Here is a 24,425-nt window from a genome sequence, read left to right as displayed (position 1 = left end):
AAATGTAATATTTAATCATGGGGAAATATTTTACCTTTTAATATTTTCAAAAATGAATGTTTAGAAATGGCTCTTTTGGGCTTACACATTAATAAAGAAACACAAAAAATGAGCACTGAAGACCAAACCTATACACACTAAAATCTCTGACGCAACCACTAAAATTGCAGTGAAAATAGTCTTATAGAGGGGTGGTCCTCTCATAGAAAAGTGCTGCAGCATATAAGGAAAATGTTAAAAAATCCATGACCAGAAAATCTGGTCTGGTCTGGTCTGGTCTTCTCAAAGCAGATGCTCTCTTAGAGAGGCTTCACTGTATAAAAAAAATCTGAGGTGTCCAAGACTTATGCACAGTGGTGTAAATAATACCAATGTTCTTGGCTTATTCTAAAAAAAAACAGATGAATACATATATATATATATATGTCCACAGTACAGCAGCACCGGCGGCAATGGAGGGAGGGTGCGCGACCCAGTAATTTGACCGTCGTTCCTTATGGATACAGCAATTTCAATAAACAGGCAGCACTCCAGACATCAGGTGAAAACGAGCTAGTTTATTAGCAGATAGGCTAATAAACTAGCTCTTTTTCACTTGATGCCTGGAGTGCTGCCTGTTTTTTGAAATTGAGATATATATATATATATATATATATATATATATATAATTTGTATGTGTGTTCTGACTGTCCTTTAATGGCGCTGCCTTTGCTCCTAATTTAATTTCCTCCTATTGGAATTTGCTTCTTGTATCTTGAACTTATGAGATGACTCAAAGGGACAGCAATGAAGTCATTACGAGTTTGTCATTTTTTGTTTAGTCTAATTTGGGTAAATTAATTTTGTGCTGTGTGACATGAGAAGAGGAGATCTAGTACTTTGTGTAGTACATCCCTTATCTCATAGTGTTTTTGTACTAAATTTTTGTATGAAGACTGGTTTGCCAAATTCCTTTTCTCAGGGCTCAAGAATCGATCTTTCTTTTTTTAGTACTAATTCGTCGTTCATAATGTATGTTGCATTTTGCTCACTCATTTCATATACCTTGACACATTTAAATCCGTATATAAGCCGCATGTACGTTTATTTAAAAAAACAACAAAAAATGCTCATAGCAAGTGAGACTTGAAACTCCTGCGCCACTGTTCATCTCCATGGTTCATGTTGCATCTGTACGTACATATACACATTCTACAGAAAGTCCCCTTCTCCATAAAAAGTTAAGATTCACTCCGTATATTGGGGAACTTGTTACTTACACGTCAGGTTTATTGTTGGGACTACAAAATGTGATCACCTCGTGTTTTATAACGTTTCACTGTATTTCGTACCTGACAGTAGTGACTGATATTTACTGTTGCCTTATACTGTGAGCTGGAAGTTTACGGTTTTGGTTGGCGAAATTAGAATTTTATAGAAAAATTATATTTTGTAATATTTTGTACTTGTGTGGTCTAGAAAGTACAATTTCATGTTCTATCTCTTGGAGCAAAACTAAAGTCGTACACACGAGATAGCTGGTGACTAAACAGCTATTCCTCTCAACTCCACCATAAAAGTGCTCAGTTACCTCGACTGAGTGTACTTGTCTATTTCAATGGGGAAAGGTCCCTCTGACAGTGACTTTCGTCTCGTGGAACAGAGCAGCAGGCATTTTTAAAAATATGTCCACTCCCTCTTCCCCTGACATTTGCTCCCCCGTGCACATTAGATGGTCGGCCAAAACCAGCTGGTTGAGTTGACTTTTATATCCTGTATGGCCAGCATTACGATAAGTTGCATTTCAAGTATATTCCTGCATTCAGACTGAGGCCCCAATAATTATTGGAATATTTGCAAAGGCCTATCTGTTTCATTCCACTTCCTACTGGTTTTAATGGGTGTACTTTTAAAAAAAATATTATTTCGACAATAAGAATACCAAAATGTAAGCCTCTTGCAGTTATAAAATGTTGGCAACCATTTTGTTTTCTAAATTTTCTGGTTTTATTGGTTCTCCATTTATATTTCGAAAAATCTGATTTAATAACACGTGCTTAAAAGTAGTTTATACCAAAGAACAAAACTTGTGCGGTTCTCTATAATGTAATAAGTTCAATGAATATACAAAAAATCAATCTGGATAGACTGTACATACAGGAGCAAAGGTGATGTTGTGCCTATAAGTAGGTTGAGTGTATAGCAGAGGATGTAGCTCCCTCGCTATGGCCTTGAAGATTAGGCTGATGTCGAGTAACGATTTTAATAGAAAACAAAAAAACATATGAAAATGGGTGCTGCCACAAGAAAAATGGATTGCATCCAATACATAACGTAATTTGGTCAATGCATTGTGACTTAGTGAGGCTAAAACCAAGCTCTTCATTGGTTTTTACCTGGAAAGGCGTTGTTTGACAAACTAGTTGCTAAGGATACAACGTCTAGAAGCTACAGCTCTTCTCTAGCAACCATTCTGTGATTACATGGGTATTGGCTCAAGGCCAAATTGGCAATGATCTGAAGACAGGGTTGGTGCATGGGCCCTCAGAAGTAATCAAAACCACACTTTTATCCAGTTCCTGTACCTCCGATTTTTGCAAACTTTCTAAAAACCTGTTTCTAGTCTAGTTCCACACAAATTCAACTTCTGCAAGTCTCACACCGATGACCAGAGAGTTGTGGAATTTATAAAGCATTTTGATCCTTCTTCTTGATCTGTCTTTTTATAGCCTGTGATTTTCTTTCCGCAGCGATACTAAATGTAGACGATTCAGTCGTGGATCTGGAAACATTAGAAGCTTTGTATGAAAATGTAAGTGGTAACTAATGTATATAAATGATCTTTTTCATATTGTGCCGCCCGTATGTATATATTTGTTTTTTTACTTGATCACTATTTCTATTGTGAAGGGGATCGTGTGATTTTGGCATATTAGAAAATGGAGTGTTGTATAAACTGTCTCAATTTTCTATTGGTGAAAGTGGCTTAGGAAATTAGAAAAAAAAGACTATTAATGTAAGGCCAGGATCACATGCGCAGTTTTGATGCAGTTTTTGCTCAGTTTTTTTTAGCCAAAGCCAGAAGTGGATCCAAAAGGGAGGAAAGGTATAAAGAAATGACTTTCCATTCCTCAAAAAAAATAAGCCAAAAACTGCACCAAAACAGTGTGTGTGATCCTGGCCCTAATGACATGCTGTCTTACAATTACATCCAGCGAGAATGCATTTGTCAAGCACTAGCGATAACCTGACTGCAGTAAGTCATATGTAGGCAATTAATATCTTCTATTGATTATTCCCATATGTTGCCTTGCATAGAAACGCTATAGGTCCAAGCATCACGTAGTAGTAGAGCCATGAATAGCCAGATGTCATCAACTCTATGGGAACACCAAGTAGAAGCGTAGACTAAAAATTATTCTGCAGGAATAAGGGAGGAAAATAATCTCCCAAATCCATATTACATTAGATTATATTCCTTTTAAAGGGTGTACATTTTTATTTTTATTTTAAATTTTGCTGCCAGTTCAGTTTCTTTTATCCTTGGAAAGGGGTTGTATCATTATTGTCAGCAGTTTGAGTTTATGAAAAATTGTTGTCAATTTGTATTTCTCCGTGGTATAACTATAGGGAATGCAGAGGTTCCAGTAGCACTCAGTCCCCGGAGGCTAAGGAGGCTCAAACGGTCCCTTTGCCCCCATTTTAAGAAGACCAGTACTATATAAATGACGTGATAGTTTGGGGCCCTTTACATATATTGTGATTGTTGCTGCAAAAAAACACCACAAAATTTGTTTGTGTGGATACACCCAAATAGAGCTCTGTGTGACCATTTATCTAGCACTTCGAGGCTGATGTGGGCATAATTACTAAAGACCAACCACTGAGGTGAATGTGCAGTGACAAAAATTATAATCTGAGAACAGAAATTGCAAGGTACTAAATTATAGGTGGATACTATTTTTGTTTTTTTTATTCTGGCATTCGTTTTTCCTGTAATTGGCATCACTATATCGCTCTGAAAACCAGGCAATTTAATATGCAAGTCTATATTTACAGAGAGCTCAGAAGGATGAGCTGGCAACCATCAAGAAGCATTACGAGACCTCTACAGCAGAAGATGTGAAGCTGCTAGACAAACCTGAACAGTAAGAAACTGCTGCTTTTCTTCATATAGTAATATAGGTGATAATGATAGATAGTAATGAGAATTGAGTATACAAATGTAAATATGTGATTGCCAAGTGTGGGTGGTGGTTTAATAAATGCTAGGTGCACCCAGTTTTGCATGACCTTTCTGCCCCACCTGATTTTTCCATCCACTGTATTACATTATTTGTATTGTTTATATGGCCCACATATTTCAATATTTTTTTGCATGTTTTTTATCTAGGTTCTTGTACGAGTTATCTCAGATCCCAAACTTTACAGAACGAGCAAAGTGCATCATTTTTCAATCCGTCTTTGCAGAAGGAATTGGCTCAGTTCATAGGAAAATAGACATTGTCACCCGGACCAGCACGGTAAGTGTTACTGAGTGCAAAGCCCATCAGCACTACGTTTTCCGTCACCCATGCCGGGTCATTGTGTATGCGTTTAGGCTTTTGTTGGTGAAAATTGTACTATTGTAATATTTGACTAAATACAAATCAAAATAAGGAACCAAATAATAATTCAATGTAAATTAATAACATTTCAGCCAAAAATTTTAATTTTTCCCGGTAATATTTATGGGACAATGGTATACTGGAGATTGAACGTCAATATCTTCGGTCTTGTTTTTAGGTATTACAATTACCTTTTTGTTTTAAGCCTCAAACACATTAAGACAAAAAGCTGGCATGAGGCTTTCTAATGATGTATATCACCAACGGACAGGCTTGACCCGCTTTTGTCATCTGTTTTCCAGAGCTTGTTGCAAACGGATCATGTGAAGAACATCATGGGTTTGATTCTTGCCTTTGGAAACTACATGAATGGAGGCAATCGGACACGAGGACAAGCAGATGGGTTTGGGCTGGAAATCCTACCCAAACTAAAAGATGTCAAGAGTAGGGTGAGCTTCAGACCTTTTAACGTTTTTAATTTTATGTTTTTTTTTTTAGTACAAAAATGAAACTTGTTTTTTATACTTTTTTTTTATGTAGGTGTATATAATTTTTTGGGCCCTGATGTTATTCTTATCGTCATTGTTTGAAATTGGGAAAGCATGCTTTCCCCCTAAAATAAGGCAATTGGCAACTACATCAGCACTTTAGGGATATAGATTGATTTTGATTCAACCTTACTAAATATGTTACTATGTGAAATGACAGGGAATCCGATGCACTTATCTAGTAGTTTAAATAGGTGGAGATGGCAGTCACCATACATACATACTGTACACACACACACACACACACACACACACACACACACACACACACACACACTATATATATTTATATATATATATATATATATATATATATATATATATATATATATATATATATATATATAATATATATACACAGAAGCAATTCTGGGAATATAAGCCCACAAATGGAAATATTGACTGCAACTCGCAAATGGAAAAATGGGTTCACTTTATCAGCAGTATTTTTATGCACACAAGGTTCAGTCTGTATACTGTTTTAGTTCAGCTTCTGCCCAGCCTTCTGTAAATTGTATGAGCCCACTGTTACCGGCAACTTCAAAGAAGTTTTCCCCACCATAGAAAGTATTGCTAGAGTTTTGCTATCCCTTTCTGATCCATAGGGGTATGACTGCCGGGACCGCCAATGATCCTCCAAATCAAGCAGGTACAGCACTAGTTAAGCTCTGTCGCCCCTTTCGTTTTTCCTGCACAGCAATTCTCCTGGCTACAGGCTGTGCAGGGAACAGCGGCACGGCCCATTAAATGAATTTAGCCAATATGTTGTTTTCGAAAGCGCTTCCTTTACAATTAGGAGCAATTACAACAGTGATTGCTTACAGCAGCCTGTGTACTTTAAATAAAGATGTCTGGCACATTGTGCCAGCATCTGTTAGCTTTCCACTCATAGAATAAGGACTATTGTCAGGGCTATGTTTGCCGCTAGGCACTAGAGGTCCAGTGCCTAGGGTGGCACCCCAGCACCAACTAAAAAGGAAAAAAAATATCATGATCATAATTGGTGAGTGTAAATGTGCCTTTAATGGGGCGTATTCAGGCTTAGTGCCTATGGTAAGCGTGAGCTGTAAGTACGTCCCTGGCTGTCCATGGCGCTTGTATTCTGCTGATAGCGCCTGTAGGGCAATTGCTGTGAATATAACATTTCCTGAACAGTTACTATTGTATTGTACTGATTGTACAATGAGAGATTCCTAGGAAAATGTTCATTATTATATTATGTAAACCTCTCATGGAGTGGCTGTGGCTCCAAACCTGATCTTCAATTTTTAAAGAATATTCTCAAATATTTTTCAGAATGGTTAGCACTGCTGTGGCGTGTCTGACTGGTAGCTTGAAATTTGATAGAACTATACAAACACCGCTTACTACTGTACGTGTATTTTAACCACGCTATGCATGTGTGTTAGAAGTGTAAATTTAGTGTTTCACGTGTGTGAATTGATGACTGGTGGATCCTTATCTGTCTGGTTATTTGTGTGTGTGGGATTTATGTCTGGCTGCTGGAGATGTATACAATGATGTGTGGAATCCATTGTGGAATGTCTGCCTTGCATAAGCATTTGGGTGACATAATTGTGAGAAGTAGATCTCGCCTTAAGATACATATTTGACTGATGTATATTTCCCGTAAGATAACATGGTAAGGTCTGATTGAGCCTTTGTTATGAGTCCGTAGATCTAATACTCTCAGATACATTCTGGTCTGGGACATCTTCTGTTGATGGTATGTAGTCTATACATATTAGAAAAAAGGAAAGGGAATTTTCCCCCAATGGCCATGCAGAGTCCAATATGATGATAGGGACAACTATGAGGAAACACTGAGCACTTCTGACAATGAGGAAGAAGATAAATTCTGCCTTTCCAGTGTGCCTAGAGATCTGAGGATAGGAAGGAATATCACTAACCAATAGCATTGGCAAGACATCTTAACGTGTCCATACGCATTAGATAACTGTTGGCCAACTTCTCATTTTGCCGACCGCTATCTCTCCTCTCCCACTAGGAACATGCACGCTCCGATTGGCCGCACAAGTAGACAATAGTGGCAGACATTTTAGTCAGCAACTTATCTACCGCGGCAACAACAGATCGGTACCAGTCAAAAAGAATGAAAAAGTTTTCATATAGTTATTAACATTTTTAGATTTTGTATTTATTCAACTTTCTTGGCTTTGTGATTTGGTTGGCTCGACTTGTGCGACTTGTAGTGGCTGCACCAGATTTACAGGTAGTCTTGTGAAATTTTATTAAATTGGTGAACAATTTTACCCAGATCCCAATCTGATTGAGCTTCTGTGACGTGCTAGAAAAACAAGTCTGATCCATGGAGATGCCACCTCGTATTAGCATTAAAATGTCATTTTCTGATAATACAGTCCCTTTAATCCAGGGACTAGCATCAAAATAATATTTTTTCTTCCTGAAATCTTTTTGGCTTTTGTTTAACGTTGTGTTTTATTTGTTTAAAAATGAATTATGACATTTTGTATATTAGTCTGTGCATGTCACCAAGAGAACTGGCAAGAAACCGCATTATTTTAGTCTGCTTCATATTATATAATAATATCTTATGCTGCCTATTTTTCTCTTTCTTCAGGATAATGGAGTCAGCCTTGTTGATTATGTGGTCCGATATTATCTTCGGCACTTTGACCAGGTGGGAATGTTGTTTAAAAAATTTGCTGTGTTTATCCTTTTGATGTAATATATTCTTTTGCTTATGTTCTAAGGCTGTGTTCACATCAGCGTTGCTTTCCGTTCATGGGTTCTGTTGCAGCATTTTGTCGGATGAAACCATGAACGGAAAGCTAAACTGAAACCAAAGGTGATTTTAGTGGTAATGCTTCTGTTGCAAATGGTTTCCGTCTGTCTCCGTTCCGTAAGGTTTCTGTTTTGTTTTTTTGTGGAAACCATATCGCAGTCGACTATGCTATTGTTTCTGCTAAAAAAACTGAAACCTTACAGAACGGGGACAAATGGAATCCATTTGCATCGGAAGTATTACCATTGCAAACGGAAGCTATGGTTTCCGTTTGCCTTTAAGTTCATGGGTTCCTCCGACGGAAAGCTGCAACAGAGCCCATGACCAACGCTGATGTGAACAGGCCCTTAGAAATCCCTTGTTTTAAATTTACCCAGGTGCAATTTGTTTATCAACATACTGTAGAAACGCCATATTCTGAGAGCCGTCTCTTTTCTAGGATGCTGGGACAGATCAGAGTGTCTTTCCAATGCCTGAGCCTCAAGATTTCTTCCTTGCTGCACAGGTGAAGTTTGAGGATCTGGAAAAAGACTTAAGAAAGCTCAGAAGAGATCTAGAAGGTACAGCAAATTAAATCACGTTAGATAGAAAATTTAAATAAAGAGATCTTACAACAAGGCATCTTATTCTGCTGACATTAGGATGATCTGCTGTCACATTGTCGCAGTATATGACTAGATTGAGTGTATTGCTGAATCTCCCAGCGTATGCAGGCACAGATTTTCGGTCATCACCAATAAGAACCTGTCCAAAATTGATAGGACCAAAGTTTAACTTTTTGATCAATATAGATGGAAAATGCTGCAGACCGTAGTTGTTGACCTAAAAATATAATCTTGTGCATGAGTGAACCTGAATGTACAGAAAATAATAATTTTTGGGGTTGAACGTAGCCATTGTAGCACTTCAGTCCCTTAATTCCTATTTATGTTAGGGTTAGCATGTGTTTGAGATCTTAAGGCAAACCTAATGGAGACTTAGATTAGTTGTCACATTAAGACAATGCCTGGCCACATGACCTATTAGGGTATATGAACATCATAAAACACCTGCTGCAAGAAGCTGCTCCTGTTCTGGAGGAATCACCCGACCATGTATTATATTGTAACCCATTAATTTGATTGAAGGCCATGTAAGACCATATTTCTCCTGCACTGGCCACTGCAGGAGAAATGTGGGGACTTCCACAGCTTCTCCAGCTTATCGCCAGGGGTTTCAGCTGCCAGACCGATGGCGATCAGCTAATCGCCAGTGTGTCCTCATTTTGTCCAGATTGGACAACCACTTTAAGCATTAGGCATCATTTGAGTTATTCTACTGAAATGTGATCTTAAAATTTCAGTGTCACAAATTTGTAGTCAGAATAAATATTTGTTTTAGTGAATTTTGTTATTTAACATTAAAAAATAAAATATCAGTTATTACTGTGAAGTCTGGTATTTAGTGCATAAAAAAATTTTTTTTGTTCAAAGTGAGCTGATAAAAATGTATATCTAATTTCTCCGCAATATAAAACGATAACATTAATGTAAACAATATGGATACTTTGTTAATGTATGATGTGTATAACCATAATAAAAATGAACTTGGGGGTGGGAGGTTCAGTACCCGTGTACATCAAATCTGTGGGAAATGGACTTGAAGCATGCAAGAATTCCTCTCTGTCATCTGTAAGGCCATGTGTTTAACTCCACAGAGCTTTCTTGTTTAATAAGAGAAATACTTCTCCCCATGCTTGTGTAACAACAACTTAACAGCTCCAAGAAAAGAATTTTCAATTGGTAAAAAGGGATTTTGGAAGAAAAGCACAGGGCCAAGATTAGAGAGGGAGAGAGTCTTAAAGCTGGGACATAAAATAAACAGTTTATAAGCTTTGCTTACGCTTTGACGGGTATGTTTGAGGCTGGGAGATCAAAGGCTGCTGCCGTAGCAGCACCATGTAGGTTTGGTTTCTTAATTTCAAGGTTTTTTTTATTCTGCTAATATATTCTTAAAAGAAAACTTTTAATTTGCAGATGTCTTATTGTTGTTCATGTTTTATAAGTATCTTGGTTAATGTTTTCCTTAAGCTGTGCAGACAAAAAAATTATTTTTGGTCTTTGTGAAAAAGTAGTAGTGGTGATGTTGCTGCCATAACTGCAATATAAGCGCTGTATTTTTGGCACTTAGAGGTTGACTTATAAAGACAACCCCTTTTTAATAGAAGCCGACCCGGGTCTGTCTTTTCTAACCACTATCGATCAGCTGTTTGCTTGAGGATGCCGCAGTAACCGACAGGGAAAATGTAGCATTAACACTGGGTCAGCCTGAGCTGGAGCTGCCCTTACAAAGCTGTTCTCCAATCTGGCTCATAAAGGAGCAGTCTGGAGAAGCCCCCCCCCCCCTTCATGATGTCCATATGCCTTGATAAGGTACTGACAGGGTTTGTCGTTATGAGACAACCCCTTTAAGAGGTAATACTGTGGTTAGGTTCAAGTGGTTATCCCACTGCTCCTTATATCCTAATGGGCTGCTCTTGGCATATGACCAGATTCCTTGGGTTACCGCTCATCAAATACTGTACTGACAAAGGTGCAATTATATCCTGTTGACTTTATTAGGACATGTTTTGGCCATTGCAGTCATTTCGAACTAAACACTTGGTGCCCACGTAGTGCAGATGCTGCAGAATTTCCGCAACGGAATTCTGTGAGTAAATTCCGGAGGGTTTACTGTAGCAGCAAATTGGATGAGGAACGTAGAAAAGATACCTCTTGTGTGGATGGTTCAGTGAGTCCACATGACCATCGGATGGTATTAAAAACAATTTATTGGTGGACATGCTAAAAGGTTTAAAATACAGATGCTGCAACGCGTTTCAACCATGCACCGAGTCTTCGTCAGGCATGTGTCCAAACTTTATATGCCTGCCGAAGACCTCGGTGCGAGGTTGGAACGCGTTGCAGCATCTGTATTTTAAACCTTTTAGAATGTCCACCCAATAAATTGTTTTTAATACCTTTCGATGTTCCTGTGGTATCACTGAACCATCCACACAAGAGCGCCCGATACAAGGAGTATCTTTTCTACGTTCCTCATCCTATTTGACCATGGCAGAAACTCCAAACTTGGAGCTATACACCATGGGTCTGCTCCGGAGGCTTGCTCAGTGTGCCAAGACCAGGGTAAATCCACCCGATAGGCATCAAAGTTGAGTTGTGCCGACGATCCCGCACAACATCATCAGGTGAGTCAATCCAGAAGGCTGGACTGCACCAAGAAGGAGGGCGTTCTGGGTATGAATGTTTGTTAGTTTTTTTCCGGCGTTGCGATTTGTTGGCGTAAAGGCTGCGAGTATGCCGCAATAAATGTCTTTCTGTTGCGGGTTTTGCATTCCCATTTAATTCAATGGGGAAAATCAATATGCAATCGAAGAAAGGAACTGCAGGACTCAAGATAATCCAATAAAGTGTATTTGATTTATTCACGCAGCATAAAAACACTTGCAACGTTTCAACCCATGAATGGGTCTTTATCAATTGCTGTTTTCTTGAATATAATCAATGAAAATGCAGCATAAATTGACAGGCTGCGGAATTAAATTCTGCACCGCTGGTCAATTTATTAACGTTTACGCTGCAGTGTTTTTCCGCAGCGTGGGCATGAGATTTAGTAAATCTCACCCACTTTGCTGCTAATTTTGGTATGTGGAAAAAACAAAAGACAAAAGAGAGATGGCGTTCCTCTAAGGTGATAAGATAACGTACTTCAAAAGAATTAATATGTACAAGTAAGTTTGGGATGACCTTGTATCCCATATGACACATGGCCTGAAACATCATCCAGGGAGGCCGGAGTGGACCTCAGAAGAGGGAGGGGGTAAGTATGTGCGCTCAATTACGCAGCAGAATTTCTGTCCGCAAAATCGCATCGCGATTTTTTTAGGACGGAAAGTCTTGCGGGTTCCAGGTCGGATACGCTGCATTGTTTTTCACGCAGCGTACCCGTCCTGTGGGAACCCGGCCAAAGGCTAGTTTCACTCACAGTTTTTGCAGCATTTTTATGCATTTTTCATGGCATTTTTAACAGTGTTTTTGAGATGCATTTTTTTGGTGCAGCAAGATATATTAAAAGCACTACAAACACTGTGTTTTTTCTCTTAGCGGTTTTGCTGTTATTTTGAGGACCGTGGCCATTTTGTCAAATGGACCATGCTCTGGGTGTGCCATTTTTTTCTGGCGTATTCTTTCCATAGGCTTCTCTATAGGACTTCTTAAAATGTACATTTTTTTCTAGCATTTTTAAATGCTGCAGTTTTTACATTCAATTCTTTATGCTGTTCAAAATGCTGCTAAAAATCTGTGTGAAGGAATTCTGAAGCTATGTTCACACGTAGCGGAATTGCTGCAGATTTTCGGTCCAGATTTGTGGGTGGAAAATATGCAACATATAACAGTAGTACCAAAGTGGATAAGGTATAAAGGGGTTGGCGCAGGGGCGTAACTAGGAAACACTGGGCCCCCTTCCCCTGATGCCACACACATCCTGGCCTTGTAGATAGTGCCCCCCTGTAAATAGTGCCATACAGCCCCCTCCTTTAGAAAGTGCTATATAGCCCCCCTGTAGACAGTGCTATACAGCTCCCCCTGTAGACAGTGCTATACAGCTCCCCCTGTAGACAGGGCTATACAGCTCCCCCTGTAGACAGGGCTATACAGCTCCCCCTGTAGACAGGGCTATACAGCCCCCCCCTGTAGACAGGGCTATACAGCCCCCCCCTGTAGACAGGGCTATACAGCCCCCCCCCCCCTGTAGACAGGGCTATACAGCCCCCCCCCTGTAGACAGGGCTATACAGCCCCCCCTGTAGACAGGGCTATACAGCCCCCCCTGTAGACAGGGCTATACAGCCCCCCCCTGTAGACAGGGATATACAACCCCCCCCCCCCCCTGTAGACAGGGCTATACAGCCCCCCCCTGTAGACAGGGCTATACAGCCCCCCCCTGTAGACAGGGCTATACAGCCCCCCCCTGTAGACAGTGCTATACAGCCTCCCCATACAGTGCTACACAACCCTCCCTGTAGACTGTGATATACTTTCAATTATCACAAAGAGGGACAATCGATGTGGCGCGCAGCATCAATTTTTTTTAAGCCACGCCTCTAATCCCACCCAATCCCCGCTCATACACACCCGGTTCTGCCCACACAGTATAATGCCCCCATATCTGCCGCTATATAGTATAATGCCCACACACAGTATAATGCCCACACAGATTCCCCATACAGTATAATGCCCACACAGATACCCCATACAGTATAATGCCCACACAGATGCCACATACAGTATAATGCCCACACAGATGCCCCCATGCAGTAAAATATCCAAACAAATTCCCCCATACAGCATAATGCCCCATAACTGCCCCCATGCCGCATAATGCCTCCCATACTGCCCCCACACAGTATAATGCTCTCCATAGCTGCCCCACACAGTATAATGCCTCCCATAGCTGCCCCCACAGTATAATGCCTCCCATAGCTGCCCACACACAGTATGCCTCCCATGGCTGTCCCCACAGTATAATGCCCCCCATAGCTGACCCTACACAGTATAATGCCCCCATAGCTGACCCTACACAGTATAATGCCCCCATAGCTGACCCTACACAGTATAATGCCCCCATAGCTGACCCTACACAGTATAATGCCCCCATAGCTGACCCTACACAGTATAATGCCCCCATAGCTGACCCTACACAGTATAATGCCCCCATAGCTGACCCTACACAGTATAATGCCCCCATAGCTGACCCTACACAGTATAATGCCCCCATAGCTGACCCTACACAGTATAATGCCCCCATAGCTGACCCTACACAGTATAATGCCCCAATAGCTGCTCCCACAGTATAATGCCATCCATAGCTGTCCCCACAGTATAATACCCCCATAGCTGACCCCATACAGTATAATGCCCTCCATAGTTGCCCCCACAATATAATGCCCCCAATAGCTGCCCCCACAGTATAATGCCCCCATACAGTATAATGCCCCCATAGCTGTCCCCACAGTATGCCATTCATAGCTGTCCCCACAGTAAAATGCCCCCCCCATACAGTATAATGCCCCCCTTAGCTGTCCCCACCGTAAAATGCTCCTATAGCAGCCAACATATCAGCCCCCCCCCTTTTCTACCCAGTATAATGCCCCATAGTGACTAATAGAAAAATAATAACATAATTACTTACCTATCCCTGTTCCCACGACGGGTGGTGGATGCTTCTCCTCTGGTCTGTGCTGTAAGTGACTCGGCGCAGACAGGCAATGACGTCACTACATTGCGTCTGCGCCAAGCCGCTAACGTGAGAGTGAATGCTGGAGCACGGAGCTGTCAGCTCCTTGCTCCAGCGTTCAGAAAGCGGAACCTGCACGATAAGTGCTGTGTGGCTATGGGGGGCCTGCGACCATTGCGACCCCTAGAGCTACCACACTATATACAGTAGCTTATGGCCTAGTGTTCAATAGTATCTGCATCCGAAGGACGCAGACACTATTGAATGTGGTGTCGCTACCGCTGTATAAGCCATAGCGGCTTCTAGCAGAGCCTCCGGGCATGGGGGGGCCGCGGGCCCCGTACCAGCCACTATGGCTGATATAGCAGCAGTTACGCCACTGGGTTAGCGTGTTATTAAAATTGATGGCATGAGACGGCGGTACAATACCTTGCACAGCCACTACAAATGTCACGGCCCGTGCAAGTACGAACGGAGAGAAGAACCATGTAAACAATGAAGAGGATGCGGCCAGGGCCGGCCTTAGGTTGGATGGCGCCCTGTGTGGGACTTTATATTGCCGCCGCCTACACTAACCAAAAATTAACCACATATATAGACACGCACATACTGAAACGTATATACTGTACATACATAAAGACAGATATTTAGACATACGGGCAAATATACATACACACATCTGGAATATATACATACAGGTAAATATATAGACGTACAGTCCTATGTAACACCACCGATAACACAGTGATAACTCTCGGAGTACAGATAATGTCGTAGATGATAACTATACCCACAGACACAGGGTGTATAGGGGGCAGCAGGATATATAGGGGGCAGCAGGGTATATAGTGGCAGAAGGGTATATAGGAGGCAGCACAGATATCTTCGTTTTATCTGTTCTACATTAATATTGAACACACACTTTTACAAAGAGACATAAACACACACACACACACACACATACGCACACACAATGTAACATGTGATCGCATGGGAAAAAAAATTGGAGCAATGAACTGGAAAGTTTACTATAACAAAATTGAAAGTTTGTTGCTACAACAAACTTTCCCAGGGACCGATTGCGGGTGCTGCAGTCGGTTGCCATGCAACAGCCTCCGGGTCTGCCATGCACGGCAGCATATGAGGACCAGCCGAAGGCTGGTCCTCATAGGTTTCCTGTCAGTGTGACTCTCAGCGTCACACTGACAGTTTTTATAATACGTTACACTACCTAGGTAGTGTACTCCGCACAGCTTACATATACCCTGATGTACTCTGCCCAGCTTACATATGCCACATTATAAACTGAAATACCAGCAAAACCCCAAACAGAACTATTACCAAGCAAAATCTGTGCTCCAAGAGTCAAATGGCGCTCCCTCCCTTCTGAGCCCTACAGCGTGCTCAAGCACCAGCTTATGTCCACATATATGACCGCTGTTAGTCCCAGGTGTCAGCTGTGTATACAGCTGACACCTGGGACTAACGGACAGGAACAGCAGTCGCGCTGTTACAAGAGCCTGTAAAAATGACATAATACTGCAATACATTGGTATTGCAGTGTATTGTACCAGCGATCTAAAGATCGCTCGTTCCAGTAAATAAAAAAAGTTGTTATAAGTGAAAAAAATATATAACATATTTAAAGTCCAAAAAAAAAACCTTTCCCGTTTTTTCTCTAAAGTAATGTAAAAAATAAACCAAATTGGTATCGCTGCATTTGTAAATGTCGAAACTGTTACAATATAACATTATTTAACTCGCACTGTGAACGCCGTAAAAAATTTATAAGCCCTCACACCACTCAATCGACCAAAAAATAACAAAAAGTGATGCCTCCCGGAATGCGGTGAAACAAAACGTTTTGTTTATTTAACAAATCGTTTTTACTTTGTAAAAGTAGTAAAATATTAAAAAACAGGCAGGGCTTAGCAGAGGCAGAGTGAAGGCAGACCTGGGGGCTTTCATTAGGCCCCTGGGCTGCCATGACTACAGTCGTCACCCCCTGATCTCACTGCGGGGGGGTTATAAGCTGTCAGAGGGGGGCCCCCTCTTTTTAATGCCTCGAAAGCTGCAGTCGCGGTCGAGGAACAGCGTGATCTCTGTTCCTGGCAGTTTGTCCCGGGTGTCTGCTGTAAAACACAGCCGACACCCACAGCGTATGGAGCGTGCTTAGCGCGTGAGCGCGCTCCATACTTCTCCCCCTGCACCAGGACATACCAGTGCGTCCTGGTGAGTTAAGGGGTTAAAAACCCAGATAACCACTTTAACAAATCTCATCCACACACTGCAGAACATGTTTGTGCAGAAATTGACCTGCGGTGCATATTTGTTATTCCGCAGCATGTCCATTTATGAATTATCACCATTGGATACAAAGGTGTAGTAAAAATCCACAACAAACACCAACTGTTGTGATTTTTGATGCGGAAAAGCTGTGAGAATCTGTAGCAAAAATACAAAGTAGGGAAATAATAAAATAAAAAAAGCCCTATTTCTAGTTAAAAAAAACAAACAAACAACACGCTCACCCCCACTGGCGTTCCCAATATGGATGCCTCACATCTCCCAGTCTCATTTCTGTGCGGTCAGCCACCTGGGATGACGTTTGATCCCAGTTGACCGCTGCACCCAATGACCGTGTCGTGGTTTGTGGACCCACTAGGCCGTACCGCCGTAGTGGGGAGGCAGCTGGCCAAACAGGGAACCCCAGCAATACAAAGTCCCGCACAAGGGTACCTGGATAGTCCAGACAGTGGCCGCAGCTCTGGCACTGATGGAGATGGGTGCAGCAGGTAGAGCCAGATGTGGCGGATGACACAGATGCCACAGGTTGCGCCAGACGTGGCGAATCCCTCTGGACGTGGAAGATGACACAGATGCAGTACACACGACTCCTACTAGTAGGCACAGGAGCAAGAACACAGCACGGGATACAGGAACAGGTAACAGGGCACAGGAAACAACTGGAACGGGAAACACTACGGGACCATTTGCAAGACAGACTTGGGAATTACGAACAACGCTCAGGCAAGGATCAGAAGGCCTGGAGCCCTCTTATAGTCCAGGAAATCATGTGTGTTGATGATTTCCTACATGTGCCCGCTTGCCCTGTAAGAGCGGGCATGAGCGCGCACGCACCCTACGGGACCCAGCGGAGCGGAAGTGAGTGCTGGCGTATCCTGGGAAGGAGATGGGGACCAGCGCTCACAATTCCATGGCTGCGGGTGTCAGGAGGTGAGTGGACTCGACGGCCTGCGGCCATGGATGCTACAGACCGGCTGCAGCAGTTATATGGGACGCAACATCCTCCCAGGAGGTTGGCTCAACACAGACCAGACAGTGACGTGTCGCAATGGGAATGTCAAAGAAACCCCCTGCCGCGCCGTAACTATTGTTAACCCTACCTTTTTGTGCAAGCATTAACAAATTGATGTTACGATTCCCCTTGTCATACTGACAGTATCACACTGTGATAAACATGTCAGGAGAGGTGACCGATTCTCTATACATCTCTGATTCTCTAAATCTAGTGACTCACAGGTGACGACGTCTCAGATTCTAGTAGTTTTTTTTTCCTCTTTTTTTCTCCATCCGATCCAGATTTCATGACGACTTCTCCTGGCTATGACCCATTTCTTCAGAATTCGCTCCTCACTTTTCAAACATTTCCACACGTATGAACGAAGATAAAATTATCATGGTGCCCCACACTGTGCCCCTAAATATAATAACCATACACTGTGCCCCTAATTATAGTAACCACACACACCCCGCTCTACATTGCTATCTACAGGGGCTGTGTGTGTGGAGCAATGTATCTTCGTCCTGAGGACGCAGATACAAGTGAATGTGGCTGTCGCTAGCCACCGGGCATGAGGGGACCCATGCCGCTCGGTGGCATTGTCGTGTGGCCATGGGCCCCCTGGGAGCTTTGGGCCCCAGGCGGCCGCCCGAACGGCCTTATGAGGATCAGCCATTGCATGTTTGTAAACAGAGAACCTTGTAATACTAAGCATATACAACAGACCTTCCACAGATGTAGTATAGAAAGACAAATATGGCACTCACCATATATATTCCATTTTTATTATAGCAGAATTCATCACCATAGCAGAAAGGGCAAAGACCTAAGTGACTGCAAAATCTGTAACAGGGCTCTTCACCTACCATCTGCCATTTAAAATCCTGATGTCTTCTTATTTGGCATAAAGACTTTTGGGCCCACTCAATCACTGGGGCCCGACTGCGACTGCTATCTCTGTATCCCTATAGCTAATCCCCTGAGAAAGAGCTTTAGCAGGGTTCCTTCATCATAAGTGATGCTTCATCCATGTACCTGAAGTTCCTCTTGTGTGCTTAGGTAAAGGGGTTTTCTGAAATGAGGAAAAACAAAGGTTTTTTTTTTCTGCTGGAACAGTGCTACTTTTGTCCATGGGCTGTGGCTTGTTGTGCATTTATTTGACCTGCAATACCAGACATTGGCCATGGACAAGAGTGGCATTTTTTTTTTTATTGCAGACCACCCTAGAGAACCTGTCACATCTCCTGACATGTCTATCTTAGTAAACGCTTGTATTCCTCATGAAATAATTTTAGAACATCTTTTCTTAGAAATGTGCGTCGTGCCATTCCTGTTAATCCTTCAAGAAATTTGACTAAATTGACATCTTGTCAAAGGGGCGTGTCCTGGCAGTCTCACTCTGTCAGCACTGATTGGACATTCCAGTAGGGGGTGTAACCTACACAGACTGACAAACACCCAGTTGGAATTTATGAATAAATTTACAAGGAGAAATAACGGGGATGGCACAATGCAGTGTTCTATAAAAAAAAAAATCCAAAATTTTTATGGGGAATACAATTATTTACTAAAATAGACATTTCAGGAGAAGTGACAGGTCCTCTTTAAGATTCTGAAATTAGTGTATTCAAATGATCCAGCATTCAAGACAAACAGGTTCTCTGGATTGTCCTGCATCCCAATTATGGAACTTTGCTATACCTTGAAATATTGGCATTTCTTAGGCGCTGTTCACATTATAGTCAGAGCTTCTACTTCATAAATGGAGCCAAGAAAAGCTATGCCAAATCAGTTTTCAAAAAGATCCTGATGGACCCCATTGACTTATAACTGGTATCAACTAGGATTCCAGTATTTTTGAAGAAAATACAGACTGCATTATTCTTGGCATTAAAAAATACTGCAATGCCTGAAGTAAGCCATACGGTAGTGTGAACAGAGCCTTAGGGAACAGGTTTCGATTGAACAGTGTGGCATAAAGGTGTAGAAGCATTAACAAAAAAACAAAAAAAGTTTTTTCTCATATGCACTGCCTTTTTGTCCCTTTTTAGTTCTTCACATGCACTCTGTGTTGTATGTGTTTATGGGTTTTAAATTGGCTTTCAATTAGTTTTACCCAATATATGTTTTTATTTTTACAAGTCGCTAAGTTGTGGTTCTCCATTATGTAAGCACAGCTGGTGTTCTAGTATAGCAGTTTGAGAACCGTAACCTGAAATATGGGGCATGAAGGTTTTCCTTACCAAATTCCACAGGTATTTTTCAAGAACACATTTATTACAGCTCTAGTGACAATGCCCAAAATCTACTTTTGTTTGTCTAATGTATTTAGTGTAACATTAGCCTTGATTGAACTTGTTCTGCATGTAGACTTTGGGGCTACTGAATCATAAACCACTCAAAAGAGGAAATTTAAATGCCTACTTGATCTTCCAGAACTTGGAGGTTTATTTGCATAACCTGGACCCTTTTGTGTTCTTAAACTATTACGTTTCATGACCTCTTCTCTCGAATGTTGCCCTAACATGACACCAGTCTGATCCCCAGTGCTCTATACAGCAAATGGTTGTGGCCGCCATTGTCAATTAGTGTCCCACACTCCTGATTACCGCCACTGATTGGTATGGGTCAGTTCAATATAATAAACACACTTATGACTTCCACTCACATACTAAAATAGAGAGAAAATATATATATATATATATATATATATATGTGTGTGTGTGTATATATAATGAGAGAGATTGAGCTTTTGTTTCTACATTTTGAACATAAACTCCATAGTCTCATTGTCTAACCCCTCTCACACAGGGATCAACTGTAATCTGCGAGGAATAATGTGGCTGTTCAATTTCCCTGCAGCGCCATCACAGGAGAAATAAAGCATTAGATGGTACCAATTGAAATCAAAGGGCTGTCCATGCAATGTTTGGACATGCTGTGTCCTACAGAAAGAGAGGCGATCTTTGTAGCTTAGCAAATTTATAAAGGTCCCGAATGAGGGACTCCCTCTATAAACTGTGCCCTTTTAATAGGGTTTTTGCAATTAAGGTCAATAAATCAAACAACCCCATTAACACAAATATAAAAAATTGGTGTGCTTTGAATTTTTAGAAATAAGGTTATTTCGAATGAGCACATAACCTATTCCCATTGTAATATAAGTTTCTCAAGTTTCTGTTGCTACTGGGATAACATGCCATATGATAGAATAAGCATTGCATATTTTGTCCTGAATGTGCTATGTATGAATATTGCGTCCATTGCCAAAAACCAAAACAAAACATTTTTATATACAACGTAATGTTTCAAATAACTTACCACCCTTTCTTTGGGTTCAAGTGGCAAATGTCTAGTAAGATATATCAATACAATTGTAGATCATTAATTAAACGTAGTGCAGAAAATAATACTTTTCTATATTTTTATTATTATTAGCACACAAAGCATTAGTTGTAGTGCAAGTCACTACTTTTCTACAGTTGTGGTGTTGCTGATGCATACTGTATCAATAGTTTTCTGATTACACACATATACACCGGTATAATGGGGCACGCACTAAAGCAATCGGAAGCCTCCATAACCCTCTTTAAATGATAATAACTTATAAATAACGGTCAATCGGGGTGTTCATCAACCAGAACAAATTATCTATTTTAGTTCCTTTGTCCCGCATTTCTTGTATGTTATCACATTTCCAAATAAAATACATGTAGTTATTAAATTAATTAGTGTGCATTATATTGTCCCATCTGAAATTAGTTCAAAGGAACATGTGAACATGAGATCATCCATGACTTAATTTTAGAAAAGAAAAAAGGAATGTCTGTGGCACATAGACTTTGGCAGCAAAAAATACAAAAACTTAAATGGACGATAAATAGTAAAATGTCTTCTTTAATCTCAGATTAAAAATACAAAAACTGATTTGTGTGTCACAAGTCTTTCTTTGCTTGACGTCAGTAGTGTATGGGCCGAGTTTGTTTCTACTAGGCCCATACATGAAGTCGATAGCTTTAACTGAAATGGCTCCAGATGCCTAGAATGAGTTTAGGAATGAAAGTTAGCAGAAATAGTAGATGAAGTGCTATAGGATAAGGCCCTGTTCACACAGTTTTTTGACGTGGAAACCGCACCAAAAAACTGCCGAAAACGCCTCCCATTGATTTCAATGGGAGGCGGAGGTGTTTTTTTCCCACCAACGGAAAAACACACTCGAGCGGAAAAGAAGGGTCATGCTCTTCTGGCATTTCAGCCTCTGACCTCCCTTTTACATCAGTGGGAGGCAAAGAAAACGGTTTTCGCAGCGTCTTTTGTTTACAGTGCTCAATGGTCGCAGCCGAAAAACACTGCAAAAAGAGTGCAGGCAGGTCAGAATTCCTGAAGGAATTTTGAGGCAGATTTTTCCACCTGCAAGAAACTCCAAGTGAACAGGGCCTGTTTGTCTCAGAATCCTGTGGTCTGATCTCTTCATCTGTTGGTTATCTATTTTAATTTTGTAGTTAAGCACGATGTTTGCTCAACAAATCTCTGACCAAAATGAGAATTACCCAGTTTCCTGCATCTTTTTATATGCATCAATTTTGCGAAATCGACAATGTTTAAAGCTCCGTCGTATGCTTTACAGACTTTTTCTGTTTTGTAATTAAGTAACATAAAGTGTTTGACATATTGAATAGCATTACGGGGCGTTACATGGTTCCATAGTCCCCAGTGTTAAACTTTGCTACCTCCTCCTCCCCTCTCTCTGCTAGTCACAGTATAATTTCTTTCGGATTATCACACTCCAGAGCCAATAAACTGCTAATTTGTGTGGAAGGTCCTAGAAGGGCGTAGTGAAGCTTCCCTGATTTTAGTGCTGCAGCTCAAAGGTCCTTAGGCAGTTTTACTCAAAACTTGTACCCGCATCTATCAGACATTTGATATCCTATGAATATGCCATAAATGTTTCCGTTTAGAATATAACATTTTGTGAAATGCAGAATCACTGGGATCACTGCTCTCCATACCATCTTTCAAGTATTGCTAGTAATCCATCACTTTGCTTCTCCAGTTTTTATTAATGATCGATGACTTTTTCTCTATAGTTTGTGAGAAGCAAACTAATGTGGTGATGGGAGATTCCCCAGAGGATCACCTGCAGCCCTTCAAAGACAGAATGAGAGAGTTTATCCAGAAAGGTGAGTGTCATTCAATTCCTGAATCTATTTCTTTTTTTAAGAATTGCTTATTTATTGAGAGAGAATCTTTTGATAAATAGATAGATATTGGTAACCTATTCTCCAGCACTTTACAAGCAGGGAAACCAGTGAACATAGTAAGTGACAAAAAATGGGAAATAATTTAACGTCAATAAACTATGAAACAAAACAATTGGAGAAGATGCTGCCCATAAGGGCTTTCGATCTTAGGGCATAATGGGAGTGACAAGATAGGTACAAAGTGAAAATTGTATGTACAATTTAGTACGTACGATTTTGTATGTACAATTTTTAATATACATTGAATATAAAGTATCTGCCAACACAGGCGCATATAAGGAGGGCATAGTGATTATAGAAAGTGTAGGAGGCATTTGCGTTGGTTGAATCATCCTTGTAGAAAATGTTTTTCAAGGCCTGCTTAACCCCTTAAGGACCGGCCATTTTGCACGTTAATGACCAAGGATTATTTTTAGTTTTTTCATGGTCGCATTCCAAGAGTCGTAACTTTTTTTTCTATTCCGTCGACATAGCCGTATAAGGGCTTGTTTTTTGCGGGACGAGTTGTATTTTGTAATTGCACCATTTTTAGATGCTTATAATATATTGATTAACTTTTATTAACTTTATTTTAGGAGAGAATTGAAAATAAGCAGCTATTCCAGCATTAATTTTCACGTTCTAAATTTACGCCGTTTACTATGCAGCGTAAATAACATGTTAACTTTATTCTATGGGTCGGCATGATTACGGGGATACCAAATATGTATGGGTTTTATATGTTTTCCTACGTTTGCACAATAAAAAGCCTTTTAGAAAAAAATTACTTGTTTTTGCATCGCCGCATTTCAAGAGCCGTAACTTTTTTATTTTTCCGTCGATGTGGCCGTATGTGGGCTTGATTTTTGCGGGCCAATGTGTCGTTTTCATTAGTACTATTTTGGGATACATAGGACTTATAGTTTAACTTTTATTTAATTTTTTATGGGGGGAATGGGAGAAAAGAGAATTTTGGCGTTGTTTTTTGCGGTTTTTTTGGACGCCGTTCATCCGGCCGTTTAATTAATGTGTTCATTTTATTGGTCAAGTTGTTACGATCGCGGGGATACCATATATGTGCATGTGTTATATGTTTTGCCACTTTTACTAAATAAAACCACTTTTTGGGCAAAAAAAGTAGTTTTATTTGATTTTGACTGTAATTTATTTTATTTTTTTTTCACAAACTTTATTTAACTGATTTACATTTTTTTTTTTTTAGTCCCACCAGGGGACTTCACTATTCGATCTGTTGATCGCATATATAATGCTTTGGTATACTTAGTATACCAAAGCATTATTGCCTGTCAGTGTGAAACTGACAGGCAATCTATTATGCCATGCCTCTGGCATGGCATAATAGGCATACAGCCAGGGCAGGCCTGGGGGTCTTTGTTAGACACCCGGCTGCCATGGCAACCCGTTGGCAGCCTGAGATCGCATTCGCGGGCCGCCGATGGGTGACAGAGGGAGCTCCCTCCCTCTGTCAATAGATTTAAATGCCGCGGTCGCTATTGACTGCGGCATTTAACGGGTTAAACGGCTGAGATTGAAGATTTCTTCAATCTCGGCAGTTGCAGCGGGAGCCCAGCTGTCAGTCACAGCCGGGTTCCCGCAGCGATCTCCATCACGTACATGCACGTGGGAATGCGCGAACAGGCTGCATTCCCCGACGTGCATGTACGTGAAAATACGTGAAAATGCG

General features: G+C 41.0%; 1 protein-coding gene across 1 annotated transcript in view; it reads left to right on the top strand.

Annotated features, from left to right (window-relative positions):
- FMN1 (formin 1) overlaps positions 1 to 24,425 on the top strand; it is a 235,391-nt gene that overhangs the window by 182,767 nt on the left and 28,199 nt on the right. The window contains exons 9-15 of the mRNA XM_075843377.1: positions 2,730 to 2,791; positions 4,039 to 4,127; positions 4,373 to 4,502; positions 4,889 to 5,035; positions 7,737 to 7,796; positions 8,341 to 8,461; positions 22,568 to 22,660. Of these exons, the coding sequence (XP_075699492.1) occupies positions 2,730 to 2,791; positions 4,039 to 4,127; positions 4,373 to 4,502; positions 4,889 to 5,035; positions 7,737 to 7,796; positions 8,341 to 8,461; positions 22,568 to 22,660 (702 nt within the window). The remainder of the gene's footprint in view (positions 1 to 2,729; positions 2,792 to 4,038; positions 4,128 to 4,372; positions 4,503 to 4,888; positions 5,036 to 7,736; positions 7,797 to 8,340; positions 8,462 to 22,567; positions 22,661 to 24,425) is intronic.

The sequence above is a fragment of the Rhinoderma darwinii genome, chromosome 12 (genome assembly GCF_050947455.1).
Source record: "Rhinoderma darwinii isolate aRhiDar2 chromosome 12, aRhiDar2.hap1, whole genome shotgun sequence".
Lineage (NCBI taxonomy): Eukaryota > Metazoa > Chordata > Amphibia > Anura > Rhinodermatidae > Rhinoderma > Rhinoderma darwinii.
Note: the sequence above shows the minus strand (reverse complement) of the source record. Positions and strands in the feature narration are given on the sequence as shown.